Source organism: Rhea pennata, chromosome 7 (assembly GCF_028389875.1).
Source record: "Rhea pennata isolate bPtePen1 chromosome 7, bPtePen1.pri, whole genome shotgun sequence".
NCBI classification, from domain to species: Eukaryota; Metazoa; Chordata; class Aves; order Rheiformes; family Rheidae; genus Rhea; species Rhea pennata.
This window is the reverse complement of record NC_084669.1, coordinates 21587557-21613141: the sequence shown is the minus strand read 5'-3', so window position 1 is coordinate 21613141 and position 25585 is coordinate 21587557. Positions and strand designations below refer to the sequence as shown.

The window sequence follows — 25585 nt, the reverse complement described above, 5'->3', positions numbered from 1 at the left end:
TTTCTCTTTTGCAAAAAGCTAGGGGAGTGCCAAAATTTACTTCAGCTTTATCTCTATCCCTTCCGTCTTCAGCTTGGCCCAGAGATTGTGTAAGAAAAACCTGGAGAGGAACTTGTGCAGTGCTTTTACCTCAGGATATGTGCTGGCATACAGACAATTTCCAGGCAGAACAAACAATTTGTAAAGGAGTAATTCGGGGGTGATTATTACACTAGAGGAACCTAGTGTAACCTCCAACTTGGAGAGCTCCTAAACTGCTGATGCCAACTGCTGGAGCATTATATATCATGGATAGGATCCATTATAACACTTCCGTCAGTGTCCATATTGGGCCCAAACAGAGACAGGATTTTGTGCTAGATGGACCTGTGACCTTGTAAAATACATTAGATAATTAATGCTGGAATGTCATTATCGAGGACCTATGTTTACTGTAATCCAGTATGAGTATTGGATTAATGTGTGTTTTGTGCTGGGAAACTGAGGGAGGAAGCAGCTTGTCCTTTATGCCAGTGCCTGGCTCTGTAGGTACAGTGTTTGATGAGAGTGAGAAGGACAGCAGAAAGGAAGGGTGTGGAGGGATAAGGCCTATATTACAGTGCTGAGCACATTGATGTGTTTCTGCTTCCTCCCTACAGCTCTCTCCAACCATCCTGATGGGTCTCCACGAGATTGCCCGCTGCATTGAGGCTAGGAACTACCAGCAAGGTCTCCTGGTTCACACCCAAGTGGTGAGCAGCAGTAGTTTCAGTGAGGTGTCTGGCTTCATGCCCATCCTGAAGGTCCTCATGACCATTGCTGGCAAGCTGAATGTCTAAAATCTGGAGCAACTGGTGCAGTGATGCACTGAGCTAGTGGACTCCTTTACGCATTGATGTGCTGCAGGTTGTGGACTCTCCCTCTGGCTCTGGAGAAATAAGTCTGTGCCAGTGCCTGGAACCATTCTGGGCCAGCGCACCTGGTTCCATCTACTCTCCAGACAGACCACTGGGGCATGGATCTCTTGGATCTTTCTTCTTTACTGATCTGAGGCTGCTTCCTAGCCTAGGGGTCTTGATTTCAGGCTGTCCAGGTTGCACAGAGATCCTCCAAATACTGCTCTTCATTAGCTTCCTCTTCCCTGTTCCCCCATCAAAGAGAGGGAACTCCCTCCCAAGCTGACACTACTTTTCAGGAGGAGGCAAAAAAGACTGGTACCTGCAGCACCACTAGACAGAAGAGCCTCAGGCTCTATTCCCTCCTCCTGTGTAAACTGGTCCTGGGTGACAGCAGGGCTCCCTTGGGACTTGAGCTGGAGTGATCCTGCTCCACTGGGCTGCAGTCAAGTTCTCTTGATTCCTCCTTCCTCTTCATTCTAATCCTTGACTCTTTCTCTCTCCCCAATGCCCCCTTACCTTGCTACCACTAGGGCTGACTACCAGCCTGCTCTGGGCTCACTTTGGTTCTGTCTCTTTCTTCTGCACTCAATCCTCTCTTTCCATAGCCTTTTCTGCACCCTCTACTCTCTCCTCTAGCTCTTTTTTCCCCTGTTCCCAGGGGTTCCCCAAGTTTGAACCTTTTTGTTTCAGGCCCAGGATTATTCCCCCACACACTTCCAACTCTGGGGACTCTCCCACCCTCAGGAATATTGCCAGGTTGGACTCCTGCTCAGTGTGCTCCTCCCCAGAGCCAGCAGCATCCTGTGTTTGGGCTGAAAGCTGCACTGTCTGGCTCTTGGCCTTTTTCACTTCCTTTATGTTAGCACAGTTGGCCTGTTGCCAACAAGTGTTATCTAAAGGCTTCCCCCATTGGGATTTCCAGACAGTCTAAGGGCTTTAGAAGCAGCAGGGGTTGTACAAGTCTCTTTAAAGAGTCCCCTTAAGCTGCTTTGAACAGCCCAGATTGGAACAGGGGGAGACAGCTCATTGCTACAAGTGTAGTAGGTGCATTCTGCCTGTAGTAATGGATATGTGTGAGAGTAGTTCTCAAAGGCCCTGGGCACTATGATGATAGGAACATGCTGCAGGGGGTGATGCTGTCAGGTCTCGAGGAGACAGGGCTGTTCTGAGGCTTTTTGTCACTGTGGCATTTACTTTGGGCTGAAACAAATTAACGAAGCGTATTTGTTCCATGAAAGAAGTTTGGGAAGGTAAATGAGATTTTAGGGCACCTCTGTGTGTGTGTATGTCTTTTCCTCCCTCCCTTGCTCATACCCTCTTTCATACTAAACAGGCAGCATAAATCCTTAGACCCTAGCTGGAGCAAGGCTTCTTCCCACCATTCGGCTGCAGCCTGCCCCCTGCTTCCTCTGCTTGCTGCTTGAGTGATACTGCTATTGGGTCCCTGGTTCAGTGACTTATGCGAATCTGCTTGCTCTGCTGTGAGACTTAGGACAGAGGGGAGTCAGAAGAGGGAGAGAGCAGGGCAGGGATTACTCCCTCCTTGCCAGGTCAAAGTGCCTCCTTGTTGCTGCTGTGTTCTGTTGCCATTGCTGCGGTTTGATGCACTGAGAGATTACAGAACAGTGAAATAAAAGCTGTGTTTTGTGATGCTGCTAGCGTCTTTCATAGGCTTGGGCCTACAGGCAACTACCTGTCACCTCCAGCTTCAGGAGACTTGTCTCAATCTTCAAGGCCACCCTCTGAGTTCTCAGCTGTGTTTGAGGGGAAGAATTCAACCAGGTTTGGGGCAAAACAGATTCTAGGCTCTGCTAGTGTGGGCAGCAAACATCCTGGAGTAGTAAGACCTCAGGTCTTACTCGTTGCCCACAGCTGCAGGTCAGAGAACCATTCTTCTCCAGTTCACCTTCCTCAGCTGTAACTATTTGTCTGCATCAGATACAGATAGAAGGGCCTTGGGGTGGCTGATGTTCCCTTGGGGAATCACAGTGATTTTTTTTTTTGCCATGATCATGGGGATTTTGCACTTTATATCAGGACTTGAAAGTATGTCAGCAAGTAAACAGAGTCCTGGATGACATTCTTTCCTGCTGCAAGTCTGCTTTACACCACTAAAGCCATGTCTCTTAAACTAGCATGAGGATGTGACTCCCTTTGTGTAAATTAGACTTATACCATTGAATTGTCAGCTCTTACCATTAGACAATTTCTGAATCTATTGGCCAATTTTGTTTAAGCTCATCTGCAGGTAAGAAGGCTGAAGTGAAAGATCAGGACTTTGATTTTTCCATACTTTATCCATCTGGCTTTTGGGAAAAAAAAAAAAGCATAAGCTCAAAATAGTTGTTTTCATTTTGCTGCCAGCTGGCCAGCTAGTGTGCATGCATGGGCCAGGCAGTCAGCACATATAAAAGTATGAAATAAGTAGGTCTGTTGCCTGGCTTCTGGTTAGAGGACTTGGGAGGAAGCAAAGGTTTAGAGAGATTGCTTGGTGTTTGGGGAATATTGTAAGGATCCTTGCTAGAAAGGGGAACAGGATTTATGAGGGATCTGAGGTGTATGGACACGGTACATAAAAACAGGAAAAACTGCTTTGTTGGTCCTGCTGCTCACAGAGGCAAATACCAGCTGGGAGTCCTGCTTGCAGAGATGTTACAGCAAGGGCCTGGGAGCAATTCCCAATCAGACAGCTCTCCAGCTGTCCCCCATCAGGGAGATGCAAGTTGTTTTTCATGAGCTACCCTTGTGTTATGACCCTTTCTGAAGCTGAACAAGCAAGCAGGTAGCCCCAGAGATGCTCATGTGCTTAATTTGTATATAAGGAAAGTCCTCAGACTTTCTGACAAGATTTAACAGCCTCATACTTCTTTAGATTTTGCCTTTTTGGATCCAGTTATAGTACCTTGTGCAGTCCACCTGGGCTATTTCCTTAACTCATGCCACTTGTGCTATGGAGAAATAAGCCTGGATTTTCGTTGTATTTCTCAGATGTGTTTGGCTCTTGAGTTCCCTCCAGTGTACTGCTTCTACTATCCATGGACTTATGCAGGGACTGGCTATTTAACCTGCCTTTGCTTGTCCCCTTTGCCCCACTGTTGCTCAGTTCTGCTCCAGGTTTACCCTAGTGAGCACTGGAGAGCAATCAGGCAAGGGCGCTGGTGATCCACCTTGAGAGTCCTTGAGGGGCTTGTGGCAGAGCCAAGGACAACTCAGGTATCTAGGGCTCTCATGCCATATGCTGGCTCACAGACCCCCTGGAAGAAGCTGTTCTAGTTACAGCACTATCTCTGCTTGCTGCTAACAGCCTCTGGTTTATGGGCAGCAGCTGCTTGGCATTGTCCACTTTCCTGTGGGCACATGCTCCTGCAGCATCCTACACTGCTCAACAGCAAAATTGTTTTCTGCTGGGTGAAAAGGCCTTTGGGTTGACAAAGAGCTGGGGGGTGGGGAGGGCAGTAGGAAGAGATCCCTGGGCACAGAGTGAGCTGAGCTCTAATCCTGTTGCAGATAACATCATGTCTGCAGGCTAGGCTTGTGTGTGTTTGGGGGAGCTGGAGGGGCTGAGATTGTTAGGCAGTATTTGTTTGTAAAGCCACTTGCTCTGAAGATAATGCTTGCACTAACTTCTATTGAGGGAGCAGTGTGAGTCCCCACAAAGTCCTTTCCCAAAGTGTCTTTGAAGCCAAGAACTCATTGAAAGGAAGAAAGGCCAAGAGAGGGGATTAGTTTGTTCAGCAGCTGTGAATTTCAGTGGGAGGCTGATGAACTCCAAAGTCTTTGTTGAGATTTTTTTTGTAAGGAGCCCTGCTGGAGGGAGAGACCCACACGGGGGCCGCGGCCTTAGACAAGAAGGAATCCGAAGCGGCAGGGAGCTGTAAACGGGCCACAAGGACTTTTCCCAAACACTTTTCGGAAAAGGTGTTGTGAAGAGATCGGAGGGGGATTAGCATGTGAAATGACACTTTCCATTGACTCCACAGAGAGGAGGGGAAAAGGGCTGGCTGGCTGATTTATTAGCATTTTGTTCCCTTCTCTATTCTGCTCCTCCGGCTGCCCCCCTCCCTCTGCTCCCCTCCTCCTCAAGCCCTCTAAAGAGGTTTGGATTGGAAAAGTGAGCGGGGGGCTGCCTGTTTGTGTGTCATCTGGGCGAAGGTGACCACCTGGGAAGCTGAATGTAAATATTTCTCCTCTGAGGAATGCGCCTTCATTAAACCGAAATGAATACATGGAAGCATCCAATCCTGCCACACAATGGCAGCAGTGCCTTTACCACTAAGGGCTCCTTTTGGCTAGGAGGAGGACCCCTCCGGGGCCTGACCTGCAGCAGAGGTCAGCACATTTTGCAGCTGCAGTGTCTCCATTTTGTCCCAGGAAAAAAAAAGTGTGCGGTGGTGAGGCCCCCGCTTGTAATGCCCCCTGCGTGCCCCTTTGCTCTGGTAGCCACAGAGAGTGGGGCACATCCGCCCTCCACTGGTAGGCATCAGCGTGCCAAGAGGGCACATTCTGAGCTGTGCTATAGCCTTCGTGGGGCAACTGTGTGGGGCAATCATGAAGGCAAGAGGGGAAAGGGGTCACACACCCTGTCACGTACTAGAGATGGGGAAGAAATGGGGAGCAACTTCTACATCATCTCCTTTTCTTTCTTCTTGATCTGGCCTTGGAAAGGGGGGCTAAGAGGGCCGAGAAGGGGACAGAAGCTGTCCTCTGTACCTTGTAGCCTGACACCATCAGAGCCAGTCTCTGCTGGAGTCTTTCCCTGTGGAGTGAGAGGCAGCAGCTCTCTGCTTTTCAGCCTTAGAACATATCCCCACTGCAGGAAGATGGAGGCAGGGCAGGAAGGAGGATCTGCTGATATTGGTGCAAGGGAAACCTAGGACAGGGGGGTCCTTGCACTAATAAGAACCCTTGAACAAACAACTGGTGGCTTGTGTGTGAAGTGGAAGTGTTTCAGCTTTCCCTGAGGATGAGCTCAGATTCTTTCCTGCAATTTTTGAAGGACCAAATTATTGCTTGATGCGAACAGTCTTGTTCTAACGCATGTGAAATGACGCTTCAGTGTCATTCAACAGTCTTGCAAACCCCAGGTTTTCAGTAGGTCCAAATTTCTATCCCCAGCAAAGTAGTCCTGATATCAAGAGGATGTTTGCCAACCAAGAGACCCATATGGATTGATATGATTGATGAGTGTCTTTGATTTGTCATCTCTGAAATGTGCAATTGGGGCCCTATCTGCCCCTCCCAGGTAGCTGCATTGCAGTTGAATGCAACCTCAGACAAGTTTATGGAGGGAGTAGGCCCTTTCCACTCGTGGTAGGGGCAGAGGTGGTGCTAGGTACAGGGAAATGACTCTTCTGATGCTTTCTGCCCACCAAAGGTTAAGTGGCTGAGTTTGTCTTCAGAACTGTAACCACATCTATCCACGTGCAATTGGATGAAAAAATCCCAACCACTTAGACACACCAGTATTTTGCAAGCACTTGGCTACTGATTTATTGCATTGGCTATTGGCTTACAAACGTTGGCTACATGACAGGTCTAATAGCCAGTTACTTAGCTCTGCTGGCTTCTCATCTGTCTAAAACACACATCAAACAGCAAAGAGACAGTAAGCTCATAGCTGAGGGGAAATCACTGTGATAGGCAGTAAGCTACTCCAGGGCCTGCAGCTGACAGCCTCTTCCCTCCCTACCTCAACTATGGCAAGGGAACAGAGATGCATCAACCAAATCTTCCTGCTGCTTGCTTAGCCTATAGAATATATACAATAAGTGGTAGAGAAAAACTGTTATGTATACATCACAGTAACTGTGCAATAAATTAAACTTCAAAGTGCTTCACTTTCCTATTTACAACACCATTAAATAGTAACTGACATTATTTTCTCAGGCTAGGAAGAAATAGTTAGTTAGCTAGCTGACAGGGTAAGAGTGCTTAGCAAGTACACCAGGAGGTGGGGAATAGGCTCAGCTGTCAGCTCCTCTCTGGGAGAGATTTGTGAGTGAAGGTTAGGAGAAGTATGAGGGTATCTTTATGGCATCACTCAAGGGGTTTGGTTGGGGTGCTGTGTGAAAAGACTGGCCAAATGGGGGGCTCAGAAGATGCAGAGTAAATGTGTGAAAGCAAATGATAGGATTCCTCTTTTGGGCAGCTCTTTAATGGGCAGGTGAAGCAGCAGCTTGAAATCTTGCTGCTGGAGTCCCTCAAATGTAAAGAAAGGCACAGGAGAGCTTAGCAAATCTGTGAATGGATGGGATGTGAATTTGTGGCCCTCCTGGAGCCTGGCTTGCTGCAGAAAGGAGTTAAGCGCTTTTTGTCTGCCCTCACAGTGTAGGGCCTACTAAAAGGCAGTGACAATTACTTACTTTAATGTCCCTCTCCTCATTTTTTTTGATACAAAAAAAGGCATATATCAAACAAGCCTTTTCTGTTTTGGGGACTACTGCCCTGAGTAGCCTCAATCAGGTGGTGTCATCTGAACTTAGTCATGCCTTCCTGAGTGTTGATCTTGCTTGCTTGGGGAAGCAGACAAGCTTGAGAGAATACAGGCCAAAATGATGGGCTGTATTTTCTGCCATAAAACCAGAGTCACCAAACAGTGAGTCCAGGTTGAAGGGACCAAATCTTACTTTGCTTTGTCAACACCTTATGGTCTTTCCAGAAGTTATCAGCCACTTCCACTGGTGGAAGATGCCCTGTGTGGACATGGCCCTGGGACTCATGCCAGTAATTTTCCATTATCCAAGCCCTAGTGAGATGGTGTTGGCTGAAGAGGCCTTGTTTAGAAGTGGGACAAAACTAAGCCAAAAGGAAATGGTGCTGGGGGCTGCAAGGGAGACAGAAAGGGAAGGGAAAAGGACGGGCAAACAGGACCATGAAGGAGCAGGGGACAGTTAGAGCTTCTTCTTGAGCTTGCGGCTGGCTCCACCACCCCCACTCCGCTCCCGCTTCTCCTTGCGGACACAGAAGTACTTAGTGACCCTTTTGCGGCACTGCTCACACCGCACGGCGCAGCACCAGTGAAACTTGCAGTTGCAGCTGGACACCATCTCAGCCCGCCTTTCCTCCACTGCCAGCCCACAGTCCCCACACAAGCGCCGGCAGCTCCGCTTCTCCCACTTGCTGAGAGCCTTGCCTCGCTTCAGGCACTCCCTGCCCTCCGTTCCCAGCAGCCCCAGTGTCTTATTCTCCAGGCAGTAGTCAGGAGAATCTTCCAAGTGGACCAGCTCCTTCTTGGAGATGGAGCTGAAGGTTTCAGCAATGGCCCCCCGGCTGGCAGCGCTGTTCCCTGCCCCCTGCAGCAAGTCCACCTTCAAGGCCTTGTGGTACCTCTCCTTGAGGTAGGTGCCCACCTCCCGAAACTCAGGCAGCTGCAGCCAGCAGGTCTGGGTGGTGCAGCTCCCAGACACGCCGTGGCATTTGCATGTCCGCTTCATAGTCCCTTTCACGGCCTGCAGGATGAGGAGAGAAAAGGATCTTTGGAAGAAGCCCAGAGGACTTGATGGGGTCATTTCTATACTACAACCCGAAGATAAGTTTGGCTCCAGGCCTGTGGAGGGATTTCCTATGGACAACAGCAGTGCCAAGGGACAGTTGTTTTAAAGCTCACAGATTTGCTTCTCCAAGGTATGACACTATGTACATTAGGAGGGAGAGGGCACCAGACAGGAGTTAACACTGTAATCATGGAGAATTGGCTACATTAGAACAAACAACATGGATCATGTTTGTACTTTGAAGATGCCTCCCTTTCTCCTCAGCAAGGTAATCATTTCTTCTGAGCACATGCTTTTAGCCACAGAAAGAAGCACAATTCTGCAGTGAATAGCCAGAGCAAAGCTGGTGCCCAGATGTGGAAGTAGAGATGGGGCTCACCTTTCTACCAGCCTCGTTGTTATGCAGGTTCATAGCAGCTCTGGCATCTTGTCCAGTCTCCAGAGCATCCACAAACTGCTTGGAAATGGCTTCCCCAAAGCCCACGTTATCGCTGCAGCCTCCCCACAGCCAGCCTTGTCCCCCTAGGGAAAGAGACGAGGTGAGCACTTTCAGGAAATCCCTCCCTTTCCTGACTTGTGGCTCCAAGGATGAGAAAGGGTCCTAGAAATGATGGATGGAATGGGGTTGTGGGAGAAAACCCAGCTTTTGCCTAGTATACTCCCAGATCCTCTCTTCTCTGGTTCATGCCATTTCTACAAAGATTTGGACATGAAGTGGTTCATGCAGGCAATGGGAGGGGATGTCCTGTGTTACTAGCCCAGGGACTTCTGTACTTTCTCTAGAGCAGGATTCAGAAGCTATTAATTACCATGCATTAACAGGTTTGTACAGGTGAGGCAGTAGGTCTTTTATCCCCCTTCCCTCAAAGGCACCCCCTGTGACTTTAACTGGTTCAGTTTGACTTTTAGAGAGAGCATCTTTCTTGTCCAGCACAGGTTGCCAATATGGATTAGTTAACTGGTTTACACATCCTGTCAGAGTGGACAGATTCCCCTTTTCTAGGAAACAAACCAACTCTGGTACATGTGTACCTAGGAGATCTTCTTTCTGGTATACCCAGGATCCCAGGCTGATGTTGGGTATCTCAAATGGATCTATTTTTCTAATTATCATAAAGGGACAAAGGAGTCAGCACAGAACTGAGAAACTCCATAACAAGATATGGAAGTTACTTTTTCTAACTTGAGCTTGATAATTTAGCTCAGCTGACATGAAACATGGCACATGGTTTGTTTCTTTTCCTCCTAGAGAAAAGCTGGACTGACAAGCCCAGCTATGACAACTCTGAGTCAGCACAGCGGCATTTAGAGCTGAATCATACTGTTTTGGACAAACTCGTATTTTCTGTTGCCTTTCAAGGGTTTAAATTGACAATGAAAATTTTCATGAAAAATATATGTTTTTTTTGGGAGGGGGGAAAGAGGTGTGGCATGACTAACTCAGTTTTCCAGAGAAGTTAAAATTCAGTGAATCATTGCCCAAAAGTCCTGCTTTCTTAGAGTTGGGCCATTCCAGATATCAGGTACCTGAGAAGCACTGGTTGTTTTTAAGATTATTAGCCAATAAAACAAATTACTAAATACTGGGCGCTTCTGTTGAATTTGTCTTAAACCGACTAGCACTGTTGGGCAGTGAACGGCTCTTAAAGGACTTTGATAATTTGAAATGTGGCTTATTTCCATTCAAAACAGAACACAAACACTGTAATGTTTTCCGTGAGAGGTGAATGGAGACCTGGAGCTGTGAAGCCTGGAAGTCCTGGGGTTCCCCACAAAGGGAAGGTCCATAGCTGCAGGCTTGGGTACAGCTATGACAGTGATGGGGTGAAGGCTGTGTGCTGCCACAGTGATTCTCTTGACTGTGCGCACCAATACTGATGGGGCTTTGTAGATGCCACCCTACTTTTCCTCCTGTAATTCTAGTAATTTGGTTCCTAGGCTACCCTGGTACTGCAAACCTGAGAGCCCTAAGGTCCCTGATCTACACTTTTCTAACCTGATGTATCATTTAGATATACGGCACTATATCCACTCTTCTGCTTGTCTTATGCTTCCATGCCCTCCAGTGGTTTAAACTGAGTTGTTCTTGATTTGAACCAGAGGAACTGCCACCCCCTTCCACTTTCCAGCTCATTTTATTTCTCTAACAGAAGGTAATAGAAAACATCAAGGGCCTCAACTGGTGTAATTTGGAGGTGGCTCCATTAACTTCCACAGAGCTACTTTGATTTAAGCGAGACAAAGCTCTGTTCTGGAAGTACCTGCAGGTACTGGGACCAGGAGAAGGAGCTGTTTCTTCAAGCCTCCATGCGGGAGAGGAAAACAGCTTTCCCCAGAGTATGGGACACAAGAGTTGGACTGCAGCTTGCTTCCTCCTTACCAAGCTGTCCGTTGCGGGAGTCGTCACAGCCACAGTTGTCAAAATCCCCCAGGCTGCAGTTCCGGGTCAGCGTGTACATGACGCCCGCAGAGCTGATGGCATGGACAAAAGCAGTTTCTCGGTTGGCTGTCAAACAGGAATACAAGGAGAGGGGATGTGCTAAGGATTTCATGGTGAGTACAATGTTAGAAATGCTAAGTTAGAACGCCATGCAGGAGACTGAGTAGGAAGAGATTTGCGATGGGCAGGGCTTTGTGGGTTGGAGAGGAAGGCCTGTGTGTCATATTAGCCTGGTCTTGGCTTGACCTGCAGAGGGACAGAAGCTGCCAACTTTGATCCAGATTGACTTGTGTCATTTTCAAGAGCATAGATGAGTTTTGGCTGTCACCATGGGAGCTCACCAACAGGGATGCAGCACAGACCAGTATGCCTCCCATCTCTTGCTAATACACTTCAGAGAGGAAGTAGTTTTCTGCAAGGATTAGAGAGCTCATGCACTGCAGCCCATCTGAGCCTGTGTCCAGAGCTCAGGGTAATGTTTGTAATTGCCTGCTGGGATCTGTGTGGTGAATATCAGCTCGCTTTTCTGAGCCTTTGGCTTACATTAAATAATCAGCAAGGTCTGGATTTGAGCAGATAACCTAGACAGAAATAGTCCTAGGACCTGCTCCCTGTCTTAAGGGTGTCACCTCATGCTACAATTTCCTCTTCAGGGCCCCAGGCAATCTTTCTCAGGTTTTGAAACATGTCCCTCTTTGCCCAGGGCTCTGGTCCTTCATCTACTAGCACTCCCACCAAAGTCCTCAGGCCCTCCCCCATAACCAAGTCCTGCCTGTACATGACAGGTGTGAATACAGCAGCATACATGGGTCTAGAGGACTCTCGTCTACACTGAAGCATTTTCTGGCACCTGCAAATACATAAAGAAGGGGCTGGCTTGACAGTGATGGCACCTCCGTGCCTTGTGTTGCCATGGGTCACTGGTGCTGGATTTCTGGCCAAGGTAACTCTGACATCTCAGTCTCCAGGAAGCTGTGGGAAGACTTCCCTCCCTTTCCTGCCACTTGGCTAGAGCACAGCCACTGAAGAGCTCTTTGTTGCTCCTTTTAGCCAAATCTCTTTCCTTTTTCTCCCTCACCCCCATTGGCTTTCAGCCTCTCCAAGACAACCTTTCCACAGGCACTACTTGGATCCAGCATATCTGGCAGCTCTTGCAGCATTTTTCGTCGACACTCCTTCATGGGGCTGGCAGCCACTCAAGGAGCTGGCTGGGCCAGGCTTGGCTGCACCCTCCTGTCTCGCGCCAGCTGGAGCCCCAGCAAGTCCTGAGGTAACGCTGGCATTGCGAGGCCACCATGTCAGGAAGCTAGTTACCAGTTTGTGTCTGGGGAGAAGACCCTCCTGAGACAGAGACATGCTAGGTGGAGAAAGAGAAGGAAAAGAGGCACTTGTGAAGAGCAGAGGGACCCCCCCTAGGCGCTAACCTGCAGCAAAGGTAGTGGTATCCAATGCTTTCCTTACCACTGCGCAGCCCGCTGTGGCTGGAGAGCTGCAGTGCCCGCTCGGGGCAGTTCCAGCGGTCCCATGCGAACTGGAACTTGCACTCCTCGATGCCGCTCTGCGCCCCTGCTGCCACGCTGCTGGAGTAGATGAGATAGGCCTAGGAGCAGAGCAGGAGTCAGAAGGGGAGATGCCTCCTCAGGCAGCACCATGTTAATGGTGGGGGAGAGGAGGTGCCTGACACACAGATGGGCACCGCTTCCGTACCCCTGGGACTAGTATTAGCCTGCAAGACTGGAGTTGTGATTCCTTGGCTAGCAGGCAGAGACAGCACTGTGTGTAAGGGGTGGTGGTGCGGGAAATACCCCTAGGCTGCTCCCAGGCCATTGGAGGTCCATCAGGAGAGTCACTTAACAGCCTGATGCTCTGGTTTCCACCCCAGGCAGTGCAAAGTTGGTATAGTTTCAGCCGCTTCCCACCGAGCTGTGAGGCTGACTTGGCTATAGTTTTCCTGCCCTGCCCTGCAAGGTGGATGTGCTGTGTGCTGGGATATGTGATGCTTCGGGGTTTAGATGGATGGAGAAGCACAGCGCACAAACCCCCAAGAGAGCACGGTCCCAGTATCTCTCACAGGAGAGGCTGTGCTTCAACTGCAAAGGACTCTTACACCATCTTACAGTAACAACAAGACATGTAGTTCCCCCAAAGACTGATGGTTGCCAGCAGCAGCAGCAGGAAATACATTTTCTGCGGTACTGGGTCAGAACCTGAGTCTCCCTGGAGGGAGAAGGGCAAGTGGAGGTGTTGGCTGTCAGCCACACTAGGGAAATCCTGGCTTTCCCTCAGAGATCAGGGAGCTCCAGGCCACAGGCCCCTCAGCCTGCCTCCTGCTCCCACAGCCTCAGGGAGGCAGGCTTTGCTTTGGGGCAAGATTGCTCCATCATGGTGTCATGAGTCTGGCAAGAGCTAGCCATGTCTGGAGGTGTTTCTGAGGAATAGCTGTGTTTTTTAAAGATGATTTTTTCAGGAGGGGTAAAAGTTTGGAATGAATTTTACAGCTGACTAGAAAATACATCCTCTGAAGGGGATCAAAAACACTGAAAAAGATCCTGACAAGTCCAGTTGTGCTCCTTGGGAAAGTATGTTTTGCAAAACCCACAGAAAGTGCTCCTCCACCTCAATGAGCATAGGTCCTGATGTAACCTGATCACTCGGAAGAAATAGATGACAGGTGAGATCCTCAGCTGGTATCAATAGACACATCTCCCAAATCTGACCCCAGCAGCTTAAAGAGCCCTTGGCCTGCCTTTGATCAAGGATGGCACAGCCCAAGGAGTAAGGAAATACTGATTATGCCAGTTTGTTTTTGGCTCTCCTCTGCATTGTCCTTGGAAAACTGAGTGCTAGGATAGAGCTGGTCAAGGCTGGAGGAAGAGGAGAGGGAAATGCTGAGCCTCCTCCTCTCCTGATTTAGTGGAGCTGGGGATGAGCATCAAAAGGATTTCTCTTACCTTGGGGCCTGTCATCAGGAAATTATTCACTGACCTGGAAGAGAGAGACACAGTGTGAGTGTAGAGGGGGTGATGGTAGAGGGTCTGGAGAATACCTGGCATCCCAGGGCTCTTCTATCACTGCCTGGCTCCAGGCATCTTTGGCCTCACCTCCATCCCTCACAGAATCAGGAAGGTTGGAAGGGACCTCTGGAGATCATCTAGTCCACCCCCCTGCTCAAGCAGGGTCACCTAGAGCACCTTCTCCTCCCCCTGCCCAGGCTGTACCCCCCCCTGCCCACCCAGCCCTGGCAATCCCTCCTCTCAGTCTCAGCCTTCCTGGGTCTTTCCCACAGGATTAGCACCCTCTCCCTTATGCTGATCTCCCCTACTCCCTCTCCACGGCTGCTCCAGCCCCTAGAGGGTGATATCCCACTTCTCTCTTCTCCCTTAGCCCAGTTGCCTGCTCACCTTCTTTCCTCCCCCAGCTGCAATACCCTTGCCTTCTCTCACTCCTCCTCACTGCTGCTTTTCACACCAGTTTCCCCATTTTTGGTGCTCTCCTGTTCTCACAGCCTTTCCCTTTTCCTTATCGAATGTCTGCTCAGCTCAGCCTAGCTCCATGTAAGCCTCTCTGGTGCCTCCCTGTGTGCCAGTGCTGCCAAGCCCAGCACCGTGGCAGCTCACCTCTCCGTAAGGGATCTTGCAGCAGGAGATTGCATTGCTGCTCCTTCACAGTGCCCATCCCCCATGGGATCCCCCAGATCCCAGCGTCCCTGATCTCCACTGGCACATAGTCTCTCTCTGATGGCCATTACAGCACTAGCCAAGTGCCTCGCTGGGCATGTTTATCATCCTGATGCTGCTGAGCAGCCCAGTCATCCCCCCTGTGCTGAGGGAGGAATGTGCAAATTTGTCCCGGTTGCTCAGGAAGCAAATCAGGCAGCGGAGCTGTGCTCCTGCGCCTTGCACCCTCTGTCCCGCGCTGCACTCGGGCTCCCGCAGCTGGCACTGCCTGGGTGCGCACAGGCGCTGCTGAGGTTGTGTTCCTCGGGAGTTCATCAATGAAATAAATAGTTCAGGATATTTTTATTCCTATCTTGAATCAAAATGAAAAGTAGCAATTCTGAAAAACTAAAATGGGGATGGTTTCAGCTGGCCTCAAAAAAAAAAAAAAAAAAAAAAAAAACCTCAAAAGGGTTTCCTTTCTGTGATGTGGTATGTGGTATCTTTTGATGCTTAATAATAATTTGAAAAGTGCTAGTAAAAATTTCTCTGTTTTCTAAGTGAAATACGAAAATCAAGATGAACTGTTTCAAAAGTTGTCTACTTGTAAGTATTCCTGTGAAACACTGGATTTTGCCACTATTAATGGAAAACTGTTCCACTGAAAATGCTGGGGTCTGTTTTAATTGATTTTAAGTCTTGGGCTCCAGAAACCTTCAGCTCTGGGGTCACATGATTCTCTCATCTTTCTTCTTTGGATCGGCAGTTCCTGGTCTTCGTACAGAAGGGAAAAATCTTCAAAATGTGGGCCCTATCCCTAAGGATGTTGGAAGGCAAATAAAAGGAACGCTAACATTTACTTTCAAATTACAGAAGTTTAAAGTCAATTTCACAGCTTTCTGGCTCCTCTTTTTTGCTTGCCAGTGGCTTGCCGTGGTGCAACAAGGTCATTAATCCATTCCTCTCACTCCCAGCTGGGAGGGGAGGAAAAGGCAAAGTAGCTCACTTGGCTCCTTGCTCCCACCTGACTCTTCTGTGCTGAAAGCCCTGGCCATCACTGCTGGTATGGGGCACTCTGTGCAGCTCTCATCAGGGTGCTGTGGACCAAACTTCAGCCCTAGTGATGGGAGGCTCTGTCCTTTCCTCAGCCAGCAGCTGCCTGCTGAAGATGAGCTATCTTCAAGGGGTGCTAACCTATCTTCAAGGGGCTCCCCCTGAATTTCCTGTTTTATTTTTTTTTTGCGGGGGGAAGGTGGAAGGTTGGACCCATCTGTGAGGCATCGGGACAGAACTGGAGCTCTCAGCTGTTTGCAAATGATCCCCAGACATGGCTCCTCAGACAGATTATCCCCTGCTCAAGCCCTGTGCTGGTCAGGCAGCAGACAGGGCTCTTGTGGGTGTGCATGGCTCCTAGGTTTTAACAGGTTTCCCCCCAGCAGAAAAGAGGGAGAGGAGGCAGCTGTGTCACATTCCACACTTTTGTGCTTAACAGAATGAAAGGACTGAAGTAATGCTTTGCTGGTGGGCAGGGTTCCTGCGTCGCTCCTCCCAGGGTGCTCTTCTAGACTTGTCACTGAAACTGCATGTTAGCACATGCCATGTGCGCTGTTGTCTCCTAGTGGAGGATTCCTCTCCTTCTCCTTCTAGCTAGCCCTCACAGAGCCCTCTGCACTCAGTCCCTTCAGTGGGGCTGCATACCCGACTTGAGCACTGGGCTACTCGGGAGTGTGGTGAAGCTTGAAGCCTTGGTTTCTGCTTCTCTGTCTCTGTTACATTGCTGGCTGGGATCCACTCCGTTCCCTGAAAATCCTAGCAGCAGAGTTGGGGAGAGGGGTCAGCAATGGCAGGAGAGGACTGCAGTTTCAGTTCAGTTCCTTCTCATTGCCCTCACATTGGCATTTGAAGCCCAAGGGCTGTGGGACATCCTATGTCTGCCTGCAGGCTCAAGCTTGTGAGAGCTGGAGATTCCCCTCTCTAGACTGCTCTTCCTGCTCCCCAAAGTGCCATGGCCACCAGGCTTTGCAGCAAAAGAGCGAAGGGCAGCTGATGCCTCAGCCCCAAAGGCAGCTGCCCAGGCCAGTGCAGTCCAGGCGCACGTGCCCCTTCCCTTGCTCTGTTACAGCCACGCATAGCCTGGGCTGGGAGAGACCATCCTGTAAGGTGACTGCTGCACACCATCTCATTCCCAATGGCACCAGCAAGCCCTGCAGGCATTCCCTGTCCTAGGGGACTAATGCCCCTTTGCTAGCACATAGGCCACTCAAGAGCTACGTGTGCCGGCCGTTTCGATGAGGAACAAGAGAAGCTCTAGCAAGAAGCTAGGCAGAGACCCCTGGCCCCAGTGCCTGGCAATGCTGCTCTTGTGGGGCTCAGGTGCTGCGCATGGCTGTGTGGCCTGGGGTTTTTCTGCACACAGATAAAAGGCAGATCAGGGACGGACACTGGCTGGGGGTGCGCGAGGAAGGAAGGTTTGGATATGGGTGCTGTAGGGATACTCTGCAGCATTTTCAGCTGAGAGCTGGCAGTCCAGCTGGTCAGTGAACCTCCTCCCGGAGAGATGGGAAGGCAAGTGAAGGAGCTTTGGATATTTTTCATCTCTGTGTTTTCAAGTAGGGTTTTTTGGTGCCACAGGTATTGCCGTTAAGACAAAGGCACTGTCCTGTTGTGATACAAATCCAAAATGGAGAGAGATACCTGGCACACAAGAGATTCAGTGAGGGTGTGTCCCTGCCCTGGAAAACTGCTCTGGAGGTCAGTGAGCCCAATTCACTTTAGCTAGAATTGCCCTCATGGAGGTCCTCTCAGATACGCTGCAAGAAGGAGATCTAGGTACTGTAGCTTGAGCAAAATCATAGGAAATCTGATCTTTGTTATTCAGTGAAAGTATCGTCCCTTGTTCAGAACTAGTTGAGAGTTTAAAAATAGTTGAGAGACCTAGTTTTCAAAGTTTCTCTTTGGAAAGGCCTTTGTTTTGTTTTGTTTCGTTTGTTTGTTTGTTTGGTGGAAATGTACCCACAGTGAAGGTTGCATTGGGAAAGATTCCTCTGGGTGAAAACAGGAGGAAGATGGCTGTGGCCAGGGCATGGTGTGAGGATAGGCAATCCTTATCCTTTTGTTCCAGGCCAGGGATTCAAACACAGCTGTTCTTCAACCCCTGCGAGCGCTTTTCCACTAAGTTGATGGCTGTTTTGCAGTGGAATTTTCCTTTGGGAGCCGCTTCTGCATTGTACAGCTAATTAAATATTTCCTGGGACTCAGAGAGATGGGATCCATCACCTGGTGATTAGAGCATCAGGTGACCTGACTCACATAGGGGCATGAACCTGGGTCTTTTCAGACTTTTCTCAGACTTTGTAAGCTCCATGGGTCCCCATCTTAATGCAACTGTGTAGTTGCATGAACAAGTCATTTTTCCTTCCTGTCTTCTGCCTTTTCCTCAAGCGCTTTGCTGCAGGAATAGCTCTAGCTTGCTCATCATGGTGTCAGTGTGAATCTGACCCCCCAGGGAGCAGCTGTGAGAAAATTCTGGTACAATGTCCTCACATAGGCAAGACTAAGAGAAAACAAGTCCTCTCTTGTCCTACTTTTGAGACCAATACAAGAGATACCTCCCATCTGCATTGCTTCCCACGTCCTTGGTAGGAAACGCTGAATTTACAGCCCACTGGAAGTATCTGTTTCAAAGCCTTGCTGGCCTCACGTTGGGTTAGAAACACCTGAGCAGTTGCAAGGGTGGCTTTTGGAGGAGGACAGTAATCCACAAGTTCAGGGTTCACAAAGAACCAGCCCATTAGCAGATGTCAGTCGACATAACTGCACTGAAGCAGAGGGTCTGTTCCTCTCAGGATAAACCTCGAGGTTCACAAAAAAGCCAAGTCCAGGATATGCCAATTCACCATCTGCAGCTGAGCAAACGGTACAGTAGCAATTTCCCAGCAGGATATTCTAAACATTTTTATTAAGCTGGAAAGACAGAAGGCATTTGCCCTGGGCTCTCTGATCAGCAGGTAAGCTGCAAAGCGGGTTTGTAGGAGTTAGGCATGTAAAGGAGTCATTTAGACTCATACGCTTAACCCCCTATGTTTAACTCTTGCAGCTGCAAGTGTACTGAGGAAAAGGTGGGACAGCGGCTATCATGACACTACGCACTGCAGGGCAGTTGTATGGCTGGGCAGTAGCTGGAATTTCTGTTGTTTAAACAAAAGGTAATAATGGAAGCAAATTCTCTGTGCTTTGTCTTTGCCCATACCATATAGCTAAGAAAAACACATCTCTATTCTGGATATATTCTCCAGTGGTGGCAGAGAGCAATTTTGCCACTTGTGCCACAAACATAATGCATTATAGACAACAGCAGTAGCGTCATCTCTGTGTTATAAATGGGAATCTCATGGGAATTTCATGAAAACGAATCTCTCTTCATTTTTGCCTCTGTAGTGTGTTTCTTTACTATGTATCCATGCCACTGTACACCAGCAACTGGTGTAAAGCAGCCCAATTCCAGCAATTTCAATGTTGCTACATTGATTTAAAACATGAAAGGAAGCTCTTGGTATGATATTTCTGCTTCAGCACAGCTTGTGGGGATTCCAGCTAACTGATGTGCTTTTATTCCCCCTTCAAATTCCAGGAAAGTGTTATGTGGGCTAAAACAGAAGTACAGATAGACCTTGCAGGTAGCGAGAGAAGGGTCCCACTGAGAGTTTCAGTCCGTTCTACAGCCCAAGCAGGAGCTGGCGCAGGGTGTGAGTCTTCACTAACTGCAGCTCAACTCCGCTCACCCAGGGTAAAAACAAATCTAGGGCAAGCGACGTTTCATTGCACCCTCTCCTACAGAATTATATCAAAGCTAATGAATGCTACTGCAGGTGTTATTTAATATTGTTCTGTTGGAAACAACAGCAAATTACCTGCCAAGCAGCTATCCCATTATATTTTATACATACGAAACACGAATAAGCTTTTGACAATTTCAGCTCAGTTACAGTTTTACCAATAACTGCACTCCCCACTCCCCTCCTCAGTTATGTTAAATGAGCACCAATCTTCATCACTGAGAATATACCCAGAGTCTTAGTCAAGTGTCCCGTTAAAATATTGGTTTGATACTCGATCATCCACTAACAAACTAGTGAACTGCTGATCCAGCTCTCTCTTTTCAGAAAATTATATGATTGCATTTTGATCTTTACTGTCATTATTGTAAATACAGAAAATGGATCCAATTTCACTTTGGATCTGAATCTTGATCTTTAGTTACCCCCTCCCAAATTATTAGAAAAATAGGGACACTGGAAATTAGACGCAACCTCATAGCTGAAGAGTAAAAAAACAATCAGAGGCAAAATAGAGATTGTTGCATTATTCCCACAAGACAGGAGATTAGGAGGCAATTTGCTAACATTTGGGCCTTTACCTTTTTTTTCTTCTTCTCTTTTTTTTCTATTTTGTTAAATATACTTGTTTTTTTTCTTCCTAAATGCAACCCTGACATTTTCCTTGTCTAGAAACATGCTGGCCATCCAACCTAGCCAATACAATAGAATCACCAGAGGTTTCTAATAAACATTCAGAGAAAGGAAGTGACCACCTATATAAAAAATATTAGATATTGACCTAAATTTCCATCCCTCCCCCCAAATTCATGTGATCAGATCACATAAAAAAAATTGTGTTGCGTTTCAAACTATTGGATCAGATAAAGAACAGTAAGAATTGCAAGCAGGATTTTTGCACAATTTCCATGAACCTTACTTTTTTTTCTCTTCAAGAATTAAGGAAGAGGGTCTATAACAGGATAATGAAGAACAAAAATTTTGCAGTATTTCCTGAAATTTCTTTCTCTCAGAAAATCATGACCTATTAGCAAGACGTCTAGAGAAGAAGGACTGTCTTGAGCTATAAACTTTTCCCTTAAAAACTTCCAAAAGGTACATAGAGCACTTAGACATTCAACTTTGTTTGAAAATGTCTGAGATTTGTGTATTTAGCTACACTTTGTGCTTCTGAAAATGCCACATATTACATACTCTCCTTGTTCAAGATGGGGAATTTATTTCGAGTTTGCTATTCTAAATATTCAGAGACATACAAACAGCGGCGTATTTTTTTAAGGAAGGGAGGAGAAAACATAGATTTCATTCCCAGCCTAACAGGAGTGAATTATCATTTAGTCTTGAGTTTCTCTTTCTGTAATTTTGGCTTCTCCATCCGTGGTAATAACTCTATATAGAGATCTGCTATGGGGTAGGCAGGGGATTTTAAAACCGAATGGGAAAAGACTTTCCTTGCTGTTAGAGATAAGGCTGTAACCCACTGCGCAGATTCCCCAGGGCATCACAGAAAATGAATGAAGACTGGGTACTCAGTAGAAATTGCATATGAAAAAATACCTGCAGAGCCAGGCCACTTGAGTCCACCTCCATATGAGAATGGGTCAGGTATACACCAGAAAGGAACAATACTAGCTTTGGTGCAAGTGTAATCTTTTTCTGTCTGCCTTGTAAAATGGTTCTGGAAATCAAAGTAAAACCACCCTGAGGACAGAGCAATAGGCCCACTGGAAATGACTGCTGGTTTATACTGGGGGACTGGTCTCACAGGGTCCAGGTGGTGGGGAACCATTTGAAAAGGGAGCCAAACCAAAATTTCCTTCTCCCAGGAGATCCAAATACCTGTATTTCAGACATACATAATGCCGTCCCTGTGCCTGCCATGGACTCCAGGTTTCAGTCCGTTCTTACAGAGTGGCGCTTCTGTGCATTCAAGTTATCCCTGCTGTCTCTGAGCTCTTAATCAGTGACTGTCTTCTTTGGGCAAAAAGAGAGAAGCCTCATCTGATTAAGACAAGATAAGCAGACTGTGAGCCTTTGGAAAAAAATAATAAAAATCCCTGGCTTTCCAGTTGGGTTATCTTCCCAATTGGAAATGAGGGGCTAGATCTTCACGTCTGCTCTCAGGGAATCTACTCTAATTTACTTTAGATCAGGATTTGGTCCATAAAATTACTACAAAAAGGTGAGGGAGAAAAAGGGGGCTTTTTCTGCTTAGATCAAACCTCTCTAACACTGAGCATGTTTCAACTTAGTTAAATATCTGATCCCGTTAAAGGCCAGAACTCAGCTAAGTGGGAAAGAGGGGACATTTAGGCAGGTGAAGAGGGATAATATCCTTACGGTCTCTGGGAAGAGCACCTGCCTGTGACACAGACTGAGGTGCTCCCAATACTCACCAGGCACAGCAGGATTGGAAGAAGGGAGTGAGGAAGAAGATGCCCAGATAAGGGTCCATGTGAAACACAAAATCCAAATAAAAAGGGAGAAAGGAAATCCTAGAAAAAACTTAGGTACCACCACCAGGGAAAAGAAAAGAAAGAAATAATAATAAAAAAGAAACGCAACAAAATTAGGGAAGGGATAGAGTTACTTTCCACCCGGCGCTCCTGGTGTGATGAAGAGGCATATGCCCTCTGAATCCCAACTTCTGTGAAGGGTAACCAATCCTAAAGTAAGAGCTAAAGGGGGTTGGTGAAATGGAGCCGCAGAACTTCCTAAGAAGAGATTATCTACTTAATTAAAGATTTTTTTTTCCCCTAAGTCCTTCAGCCAATCAGGACTCAAGTGCCAGAGAGAGATTGAGCTGATGAAAAGAACACCCCAGGTTCCTTGAAGACAAATGCACCACGAAAGGGATAAGAGGGAGGGAAAAGGGGGGGGGGAAGGAGAGAGTGAGAGAGAGAGGGAGAAAGAAAGAGACAGCAAATCCCTTAAAGTAATCACTAGATTCAATCTCCACCAGAAATGCCTTCCTCTCCATCCCCCTAGGGCGACTCGAAGGGCTGCCTTCTGCGAGCTCCTGCTCTCCTGCCTCTGGGACATCGCTGATAGCCGGGGCCGGGGTGCACCAGGTGCTGCGAGAGGGGGCTCAGGGCCAGGCCGCCCGTCCTGGTCTCTCGGCAGCTGTGGAGCGTGCTTAGGGAGAAGGCTGGAAAATGATTCACTGACGTTGGGTCTGCCTGAGTCTCCCTTGGGGATTTAGGAGGAATCAGGGCCAGATCCAGTAGATCCACCCTCGGCATGGCGACCCGCACTTTCTTCCCAGCTCCTGTCTGCAATACACCATCCTCACCTTGCAAGAAAGTCCTCTGACTACCTCCTTGCTTTGCCCCTTGGTTTTTGCAATCAGGGTTTCCCACAACGTGCACAAGAGGGGATCTTTGGGTTGGAAAAGCTAGTGGTGAGGGATTTTCCCAGATCAAGAGCTGCTGGAGCTGCGTGGAAATGCTCCCAGCCTCTCCCTCCCGGCTGTGTGGGACATGCCACAGTTACTGCTACGCCACACACTGCAGCCACTCTGAGTGTCCCATGGTTGCTAGCATCTGGCCTCGCTTCCCTGTCCCTGTTCCCTGTGCAAGCCCAGGGGCACGTCCCCAGGCCCACAGGGGTATAACGGAGGCCGGCGTCCAGGGTGCTGAGGCGAGCGGCAGGACGCAAACGCCCACTGCCTCACGTTCCTGTCCCTTCCCACCGCTGTGCTGTGATGTTGCCAGCAGATCTGCTGCCAGAGCCCAGGCCCTTTTCGTATTCACGCGCTGAGCTGTATTTTTCCTCCATGCTGCCCTCCGCGGTGTGAGCTGCATCTTCTCAGCCCGCCATGGCTGCAGAGTGGATTTTTATGCTGTTGATGGTGGTTGGCTCAAAACTGGGCTGAGATCGGTCAAACTCATTTCATCTGCACTGCAGCAGACAGAAGGGCTGTGCCGCCCTGCAGCGGGATTTGAACCAGAGCTGAATATTAAGCAAGGCTGGTGGGAGCTGCATTGTGCCAGGTGCCGGGTCAGGTGGCCAAAATGTTTCTCCTGGGCCATGTGATCTCAGAGAGGGACGCAAGCCCTGACCTTGGTCACAGCATGACCATCACGGAGCCTCCTCTGCCTTCAGTGTGGGGCTGCCGCAAAAAGCAGAGAGGGGGCGGAGGGGCACTTCAGGGAGCGAGCACAGGGGATAACCGCTTGCCTTCCAAAATGAGGAAAACCTCAACCTGGCTGTTGGCACCATCCTTGTGTCCCTCAGAGGTTTGCTTTCAGCCGGACTTTGGACCGAGCCATGCGGAGACCATCTCTGTCCCGGGTCAGGGAGCCCCGGCTGGGCGCACGCAGGGTGCAGCACACAGGAATTGGTACCTTTGCCCCTAGCGCCGCCAAGCCCGCTGGAGAGCCCCCTCTCACAAGGGGATTTGCTTAGCTGTTCGCAAACACCTGGGTGAGAAGAAAACGCAGCCACTGGCAATATGTGCCAGGGCCAGTTGTAGCTTCTACCTGCATCATGTTCTGGAAAGCTGATTGTATTTGGCAGTAATTAAAGCCCCAGCTCCTGGAGTCCTGAGCACTTAAAAAACCAGGGTGTTACATGCACCGAGAAAAAGCTTGAAATGTATCTAATGGAGGTTAAAAGCCCAGAAACTGAAAGGCAAAGGAAAAAAAACCCAATTATCATTTTAATACTATGTTATTTAGCACAATCAAATAGTTTTAGTGGCCTAACTCACGCCTCCAAGGTACTCAGCTGGCAGTGTCGAGAGAGCCCTCCCCTGCCAACAGCCATCGTCTTGGATCCCCATGCAGGGTGAAGTGGCCAAGGGGGAACATAGGACAGAGAAGACACGATGGCCATGCTGCCCTGGGGCTCGCTGGGAGGTGGAATGGGGGGGCATGGAGATGCTTTGGGGCTCCCAAGTATCTGTGCCCTGGGTGGGCTGGAGAACAGGCCCCTGAGGAAGGTGCTGGTGCTGCTGGAGGAGATGCTGGAGAAGGTAAGCAGAGCCCTGGGCAGGGTCCTGGTGTCCTGAGTCCTTGGGTCTCCCCATGTCCTCCTCTGATGGGGCTGGTGCTGCTCTGCCCAAGGAGTGAGCCCAGGATGGGCCACCATTTTTTTTCCACATGCTCTCTGCATTTGGTAAATATTTTCAATGGCAGGCGGAAGATGATTTTTCAGTTGTTTCTTCTAAGTGTCCAAGTGTTTATTTCACTACTCTTGAACCAGAGTTTCTTGGTTCCTTAGGTCAAATGGCAATAGCATTTTGAAATCATGCAAAATTTCAGACAAGTCTTGACCAAGTGAAAACGAAGGACATATATTGGGTCCAGTGGGATAAGCTATTTTTATTTACTCTAAGCCAAATTACATTTGTGGAATGCAAAAATGAGGAAAACATAACTGTATGTAGATCCAAAACACAGATTGGGAATTTATTTTTTATTATTCCAGCTGTGACAAGTGGCAGTCAGGCCTTTCTCATAGCCCATAAAACACCAGCATCACCAGGGTTCTTCAGAGCCAGGAGCCTCCCCAGTCAATTGCTTATTTCAATTAAAGGCAATGGTAACTTTCCTGTAAACAAACATGCTCTTCAAGCCAATGAGGCTGGAGGCAAAGCCTGAGAAGGATCAGCCCCAAATATCTTTCAAAGCTCTTAATTACAGCTTTCAAGGACTATACAACAGAATCTATGAGGTCTGTGGTAAAGAAATAGGCTGCAAATTTGTTTTATAATGTTCCCCAAATTTTTGTGCTACCAAGAAAAACTCTGTAAATTGTCTAAAATGGTTCCAGAAAGTATTAAATACATTTTATGGCTAGAGGGACTGGTATATTATCCCATCTGGTCTGCTGACCGATACAGTTCTCTACTGACCTTTGCATTGAGTTCTGTAATGTGTGCTTGATTATTCACACATCTTCCAGAAAGGCAGCCAGGGTCTGAGCACAACAGGAGATATAGAACATACCACTGTCTGTGGTAATTTGTTCCAGTTTGTTAAAAAAAAAGAAAAAAAGAAAAAGAAAAAAACAAACAGATACGTAGCTTTAATTTCAAAAATACAGGGAAGATCTGAACTTTACTTAAAGAGCTTGTAAAAGTAATCACAGAAAGTTTTAAAAATAAAGCCTCTATTGCTCTTGCTGCTTTCCATCCTGATATCACTTTGGCTAATGGATATGAAACATGGAGGCTGGGGTAAAAATTCTAAGTCTGGCCCATAGGGATCTCAGAAGTTTCTTTGCGTCAATACAAAGTGCCCAAACAGACACATTTTTAAAACAACACGATCATTAAAAA

At 48.1% G+C, this 25585-nt stretch overlaps 2 protein-coding genes across 7 annotated transcripts in view; one reads left to right on the top strand and one right to left on the bottom strand.

Moving 5' to 3' along the window:
• Positions 1-9954, top strand: part of SEC31B (SEC31 homolog B, COPII coat complex component) — a 43488-nt gene extending 33534 nt beyond the window's left edge. For 5 of the 6 annotated variants that reach the window (XM_062580198.1, XM_062580193.1, XM_062580192.1 and 2 more), the window contains one exon: positions 639-9954. In XM_062580198.1, the coding sequence (XP_062436182.1) occupies positions 639-818 (180 nt within the window). In that variant the 3' untranslated portion in view covers positions 819-9954. The remainder of the gene's footprint in view (positions 1-638) is intronic. The other variant, XR_009958951.1, reaches the window with a different exon arrangement.
• WNT8B (Wnt family member 8B) lies at positions 7678-22544 on the bottom strand. The gene is made up of 7 exons (XM_062580453.1): positions 22471-22544; positions 13763-13796; positions 13008-13028; positions 12273-12411; positions 10752-10877; positions 8751-8893; positions 7678-8326 (listed from the first exon to the last, which is right to left on the bottom strand). The coding sequence occupies exons 1-7, from the start codon at positions 22542-22544 to the stop codon at positions 7769-7771; spliced, it is 1095 nt and encodes a 364-aa protein (XP_062436437.1). The 3' UTR covers positions 7678-7768.
• Between the last annotated feature and the right edge of the window lie 3041 nt (positions 22545-25585).

Coding starts and splice junctions, on each gene's coding strand:
- WNT8B (XM_062580453.1), bottom strand. CDS start 22,544: ATGCCGAGGGTGGATCTACTGGATCTGGCCCTGATTCCTCCTAAATCC. Junction 13,029..13,762: donor TCCTGATGACAGGCCCCAAG/GTAAGAGAAATC, acceptor TTCTCCCTCCAG/GGAGACTCAGGTTCTGACCC. Junction 10,878..12,272: donor CCACAGCGGGCTGCGCAGTG/GTAAGGAAAGCA, acceptor CCTGTTTGACAG/CCAACCGAGAAACTGCTTTT.